We start from the raw sequence: 7,500 nt of genomic DNA on the forward strand, positions 1-7,500 counted from the left end.
GCTTAAGTGGCCCGTGTTCGGGGCCGACCTGCGGCGAGGTGCGATCGCCCGGTCTACCCTCCGTGTGGGTACTTAGGTAGGTCGAATTTGGCGAACAACCCTATCCCACGCGGGGGGCCGATTGGCATGATCGTGGGAGGCCGAAAGGCCCACCCGTTACTAGTTCCCGGCGTTAGTCCGAGAGGGTCACGACGGAATTGTCCGTCCAGTGGGTGACGTGCCGCGATTCGAGTTACGTGGCCGCTCGCACGCCGGCAGGCGCGAATTCGCAACAATATTAATATTAAAGATTGGGACCTTCCAGGTGACGTAGAAAGGTGAAATTTTTCATGCTGATGGACATCGAAGCCGGTACACCTAGGAAAAAAAAAATCACAGAATCGTACAACATTCATACATCAGAATATTAATAAATGAAAAAATAAATAAATAAATGAAAAATCAAATGCAGGTGAGCGACCCGAGACAAAGGGGAAGCACGGTGATTTTGTTTGCGAACGGACATCGGAGCCGATACAATGGGGAAAAAAACAAAATCACAGAATCGTCGTACAACATTCATTCATGAGAATTTAAATAAATGAAAAAAAATACATGAAAAAATATTCAGGTGAGCGACCCGAGACAACGGGGAAGCACGGTAATTTTGTGTGCAAACGGACATCGAAGCCAATACACTGGGGAAAAAAAAATCACAGAATCGTTGTTCAACATTCATATCTGAAAATGTAAAAAAAAAGAAAAAAAAAAAATGAAAATCAAATATCAGGTGAGCGATCCGAGACAATGGGGAAACACGGTTCGTCCACTTACAAAATGTGTCAGCACACCACGTGAGTACAATATAAAGCTCTTTCTCACTGACGCACTGACTGATATTAAAGATCAGTACCTTTCCGGTGATGCAGAAAGCTGAAATTTTGCGAGCCAATGGACAACAAAGGCAGTACACCGGGAAAAAAAAAATCACACAATCGTCAGACAACATCCAAAAAGGAAAATATAAATAAATAAAATGAAGAAAGGTGCAGTTGAGCGACCTGAGACAATGGGGAAGCCCAGTAATTTTTTGTGCCGATGGGCATCAAAGCCGATACACCAGGAAAAATCACAGAACTGTCAGAAAGCCTCCGTAAATGAAAATTTAAATAAACGAGAATGGCACTCGGTAGAGTGCAGACCTCCGCCACGTAATGCCTGATCCACGAGAACATATCGGGCCCAATACATTTTTGAAATATCGTGCTATACAGTAATATAGTTATTGGCCCTCTCTCTCAATGGTGAAGAATCGCTTTAAAAATGAAATAATTCTCGTATCCAGATCTGGATTCGGATCTCCAACAAAATCGAATCATTTCGTCCTTGTGACGCACCCAACATGTCCACCAAGTTTCGTCTGAATCCGTCCACAATATTTTGAGATATCGTGCTACACATCATTTTTGGCTCCATCTCTCAATGTTGAAGAATCACTTAAAAAAATTCTCGTAGTCGGATCTGGTTCTTCACCAAAATTCGGAGGTAATGAAAATAAATAAATGAAAAATTAAATACAGGTGAGCGACCTGAGACAATGGGAAAGCACGGTTCGTATGCGTACACAATGTGTAAGCATACCCCACAAACAAACACACACACATATCCTTTCGTGGCCAGACACTCAGATGGCAATTTGAATAGGTATGACATAGAAGTTGAGCTTAGCTTTGGGTTTGTGGAATAGCTGGTGGAGGAGCTAGCTGGATTGAAAACTGGCTTAATGATAAGAAGCAAAGAGTGGGAGGAATATCTTCAGCTTAGAATGCATGGAAGTGCTAAAGAAGCTTGACAGAAGTCAGTCATGTCAAGCTGTGGTGCTCGAGTCGGGTTGATGTGCATTTATGAACTTTGATATTTTGTAGATTTATTGGTCAGTTATTCTGCAGATGTACATGCAATTTTATATTAATATATAAATGCCTTACCTGTTCCATAAATTTGCATGTTGTCATTATTCATAATTATTTTCCCAATTATGAAAGAACACCTGCCATGTCGGGACACTTTTCCTTCGATGCATTTGGCTGACTGTATATTTACACTTTATATTGTATTAAAAAAAAAAAAAAAAAAATTGTAAAATAAAAGTGCATTATATTGCAAAATAAAATCTATTTTTATGTTTTAAGATTTATTGAAAAAAAACTTCGTGCATCTTGGACAATTGCATTTTGTTCATCTAACTTTTTGAATGTTCCCCATATGCTTTTTTAGATCCTCGTGGAGGATCTCTAAGTCTAACTCACGTTGGTGTTCTTCATCTTCTTTTTGTAGACTTTTTTGTTTCACAGCCTACAGTTTTCATCGAAACTTCTTGAAACTTGGCATATATATGTAAAAATACCCTGCACAGACAGTAACCATCTCCGATTTTGAAAATAACTCCAAGAAAAAAAAGTTATGACGTCAAAATATCTCTGCTAATGCAAATCGCCTAAAAATTATCTCCGAAACTAGGCAAGCTTTTTGAATTCTGTTTGTGGGAATCGAACAGGGCATTAGCAGAGATAAATTACCGCACATATGATACATCACTATGACGTCATATCAATTTTTATGACGTCATTCCTGTTTTTTGACATTTTTTGTTTCACAACCCAGAGTTTTCATCGGATCTTCGTGAAACTTGCCATGTACATGCAGAAATCCCACGCGCAGGCAGTAACCATCTCCGATTTTGGAAATTCTTCCGAGAAAAAAAAGTTGACGTCATAATATCGCCGCTAATGGAAATCGCCTTTTCCATTATCTCCAAAACTCGGCAAGCTGTTTGAATTTTATTTGCGGGAATTAAGCCGGGCATTATAGCACAGATAATTTATCACAAACCTGATACATCACAATGACGTCATCATTAAGAGGACGAGGATCTTAGCTCATTTGAGCTTGCTTTTTTCCCCTTCAACTTAAGGTATAATTGCATAATAATATCTGGGTAAAGCATGACAAATGATAAAGTTAATGAAAGCATAATGACAACAAGAACCAGTTTACAATGTTGTCTATATTAATTTGGTAGGGTGTGTGGTGCAGCAGAAGGTACCTCTCATAGCTGTCCACAGGACACTCATTCTTTTCAAGTAGATTCTTTATAGTTTCAACAAGACCAGAGAGGTCTAAGTGCTGTAGTTTAGCTGAAAACAAGGAATAGAGAGAGAAAATGAGAAAAATGATTGACAGAAAAAAATACCTTGAGAGAAAATTTCGAACAACCACTCATACCAGTAAGGCAGTAAAGGCAAAAAAAACTACATTAAGATAAGCTTCCATTTCTCATTACAAAGAAAGTAATTCATTTGACTTACTAATTCGAGAGGGAAATGACGGCGAGGGGGAGGAAGAGGGAGAAAGGGCAAGACAGCAAAGAGGGAGAGCGAGAACAGGGAGAGCTGGAGTATGGAAACAGCACAAACACACACAGACAAACACACTTTGGTGAGAGATTCAGAGTGAGCATTGAATGAGTCTCGAACTTCAGTGCCGCTTTGGGTGTTGTGAACGCGCTCAGGGTTCATCCAACTGTACCCACTGCAGCACCATAGATACCCTCAAGGCTCTCCTGGCTCATCTATGAAACATTACTACCACTGTGTATGGTGCTTGGTGTGCTGCAAAAGTGCTGAAAGTTTTTAGGCCTTCACCCACTGTGGCTCTTTGCATACTGAAAATGCCATCATGGCTCCCCCATCATTGCTTACAAGCCTGTTGATACAACACATCCAGAGAGTGGACAGGCCAGCTTTGATGTTGCTTTCCACCCACTCTGGCACAGTCATGAGTCAACTATAAAGTGGTTTGAAACACTCCCTCAGACACCCAGGGTCAGGAGGGATTTCATCGATTAACTGACGTCATCACATTGGATGATTCAGAGAGCAAAATCAATAAAGAGTAGTGTATTGTATGAACCTTGGGACAAATCTTAGGTGGGATAAGTCTTCCTGGCCCAATAAGTGCATGCACCATCAGTTATGTCCCTGCAGGTGTGATGAAGCCGTTTATGTAAAGCTTTCTCAACAATCAAAATTGCAAGGCATAAATTTCCGGTTAAGAGCAAAGAGAGGGTTAAACACTCTCAACAGAATAATTAAACAAAATCGATGGAGCAGGTCCAGTGTAAAGAAGAATGTGTTTACGACATGTTGATCTCCATTTTGAGAGGAAGACCAGCAACAGTGGCAGTTCGGCACTTGAGCTGAGCCAACTGCACAAAGATATCTGGGGCTCAGGTTGTGACACTTGCTTCTGGTGATGTGCCAAAGACTGAGGCTGTTTTTAATATATATATATATATATATATATATATATATATATATATATATATATATATATATATATATATATATATATATATATATTGTTACGGATTTCAGAATCTGGTCTGATTTATGCATCCACACATCCAGGTCCTCAGACAGTTATTTCCTTAAATGCATGTTCAGATTAGCCCCATACCAATGTCTAATGAGATTTTAAATGTGATGCATTGAGAAGGGTAAAGAATAGATCCTCTCTCTGATGGGAAGCTTTTTCTCTTTACGGCAGAGACATGTATGCACATATTTCTTTCACGGACGCCGACGCCTGCCTTTTTCCATCAACGTTCTCACACATTTCTTTCACGGACGCCGAGGCCCGCCCTTTTTCCAGCAACATTTTAACACATTTCTTTCACGGATGCGGAGGTCCGCCCTTTTTCGATCGGCGTTTCACAACACAAGGAATAATAATGAGAGCAAGGGTTGTCATGGTAACGGAGCGTTACCGTTGTCATGTCATGGTAACGGAGCGTAAAATAATCTCGATTATTTTGGTGTCGTTGGAAAGGTAATTGTCCATAGAATGCAAATCCAGCATTGGTTCGTCAATCTAGTTAAGTTAGGGTTGGATGATTTTTGGACATGACATTTGACCTTGACCTTGAAGACCTCGTGACCTTGACCTGACCTTGCATGAAAATGAAAGTTCATACTGTCTACTATAACATATCAAAAAACTGGAGGGGTAGTATTTTTTGTTCTCGAGTTATTTTCGGCCAAAGTTCAAAGGTCGTAAAAATGCAACCAAATCATGACGTACATAGACATTTGATGGATGCGCGGGACAATATAAAAATAAGTATAATTTTTTGAACCTGTGCTTTCATTTGGAGGACTTTGGAATCAATGCTGAGTGGAACGTTTTTGCCACTTCACATGGCAAAAGTGCATGTGACGGGTTAGGCGGAACTGTAAAGAGGTTATTAACAAAAGCTAGCCTCCAACGCCCGTACGCAGATGTGATCCTAACTTCCGATGCTATCATGAAATTTTGCACGGAAAATATTCCAGGAATTCACTTCATCAATGTACAGCCTGGTATTGTTGAGGATTACGAACTGAAATTGAAAGAAAGACTGGAAAATGCGAAGACAATCGCCGGTACTCAAAAATTTCATCGATTTGTTCCATTATCAAAATTGAGTATAAAAGCATTCAAACTAAAGGCCCGGTCACACCTTGACGATTTAGCAAGCCAGCGATGGCAACGTATTAAAATGTATGTGAAACGCTGTCTTACGTTGAACTTTTGATGTTTTTTTTTTAAAGATTCGGACGTATTCATAGCGACTTGGTCTTATGTATAACGCATTGGTAACGGACACAGAACGTTTCGTTGTGTTATAGATAACTTATACCAACGAATGCTGAACCTGTTGTCGGCCGACACAACCGATGCCCAACGATAGTCTAACTTAGGCATAGCGCGTTGCACGCATCGCCGACGATGTCGTGACGTAGCCTATTAAAAGGCTGACGCACACCGATTCGAATCATAACTGCCGTAGAAATGGAAGTGACAATATCGCGGTCACACCTTGGCGATCTTGCCAGCGTATGCCGACCTAAGAAAAATGTGTCTAAAACGTTGGGGCACGTCAAATACGGTATGAGTAAGTTTGGTATACGTGAGTAGAACGCTAAAGCACGCTATCATACGTCGTAGTAAGTAGAGTACGTCAAGAAATTTTAAACATGTTCAAAATTTTACGACGTACTCGGCATATGATACACGTTCCGCATGCGATGGGGATAAGTTTTACACACGATATATGGACGCTTACACACGTCCGCAAAGGCTACTTATAAGCTACTCATAAGTCGAAACACGTCGCGGTAATGTCTTTTTTACGCGAAACTTATTTCTAACTTATGTTTGACGTGCTTTGAACCAATTCTTTACGTAGTCCCAACACACATCGACGTATGTAGACGTATTCCAATGACGTCTTCCGGTCGACAAAAAAATAAATGAACGTGTTTCTAGCTTACAACTGCCATATAAAGACGTGTTCCCAGCGGTTTTGGGAATTGGTATATAAAAATGCTGCTCATAAAAGGGGAACCCAACAGTGTTTTCGAGTCCTTTTTGAGTCGATGTCCATGTCAGCAGTAACAGTATCAGTATTAGTATTAGTATTAGTAGTAGTTTGTTCATGTTGGCAGTAGTAGGTGAGTGTGAGGGGGAGGGTGTGGGTAATGATGGATTGTCCTTGCGTCCGTGTGTCCACGGGTAGGAGACATCTTTTCACCATTGTTCGAAGTTCTTCGCGGCTAATTTTTTATGGGGCTTTTTTAACAATGAGCTATGGCTTGTTTTTACGATTTAGGTCTATTCATTTTATTTATTCATTTACGGGTTGGACAAATGCACAATGAACTAATAATGTGCATAGAGCGCTTTGATTACTTATAGATACGATATACCAACGAATAATTATCGTGAAGCCGGCGTTCACAAACTATGCCCAACGATAGCCTAACTTATCCATATCGTGCGGCAGTTTATCTTTGCCGGTGACGTGGGGTTTGCTATTCATAGGCTGCCACTCAACGATTCAAATGGCTGCATCTCCACTATTGAAAGTAGACGCTTGCGCTCAACAATTGGATTTTTTTTACACTCAACGACTTTTAAACTGTACCACTCAGCTATTTTCATTGTTTACAATGAACGATTTAAATTGCTGTCACTCGCCTTTGTTTTTTGACGGTGGGGTTTTGAAATTTGAAGCGTTTCTTCTGAACGTGTTAAAACGCTCAAACTCGACTATTTTAAATAGACGCTGCGATGGACAATTGGAATCATAGCCAAGCTAGATATTGAAGTGTGAACATCCTCGTCATGCCGAAGAAAAGTTTGAAGAATGCTGCAAATAAGTGTCCCGGCCGTGGCCGTGGACGCTGACGCAAGGACGATCCATTATACCGACGTCTTTCAGCCTATGAGTAACTTAAAAGTAACGTCTGTCGATGTGTGGCAACGATCGCGTAACGTGCCAACAACACGTTAATCATAAGTTAGAAATAAGTTTCGGGTACGCTAAACATTACCTCGGCATGTCTCAACTTATGATTAACTTACAAGTAGCATGTGTTGACGTCTGTCAACGATCGCAGACCGTGCATACAACTTGTG

At 40.5% G+C, this 7,500-nt stretch overlaps 1 protein-coding gene across 2 annotated transcripts in view; it reads right to left on the reverse strand.

The window, feature by feature from the left end:
* NCAPG2 (non-SMC condensin II complex subunit G2) overlaps window positions 1-7,500 on the reverse strand; it is a 261,538-nt gene that overhangs the window by 24,476 nt on the left and 229,562 nt on the right. For both annotated transcript variants that reach the window (XM_085875556.1, XM_085875555.1), the window contains exon 27: window positions 3,086-3,176. In XM_085875556.1, coding sequence (XP_085731682.1) covers window positions 3,086-3,176 — 91 coding nt within the window. The remainder of the gene's footprint in view (window positions 1-3,085; window positions 3,177-7,500) is intronic.

The sequence above is a fragment of the Eptatretus burgeri genome, chromosome 3 (assembly GCF_056783735.1).
Source record: "Eptatretus burgeri isolate ZD-2024b chromosome 3, Ebu_testis_v1, whole genome shotgun sequence".
Classification (NCBI taxonomy): domain Eukaryota; kingdom Metazoa; phylum Chordata; class Myxini; order Myxiniformes; family Myxinidae; genus Eptatretus; species Eptatretus burgeri.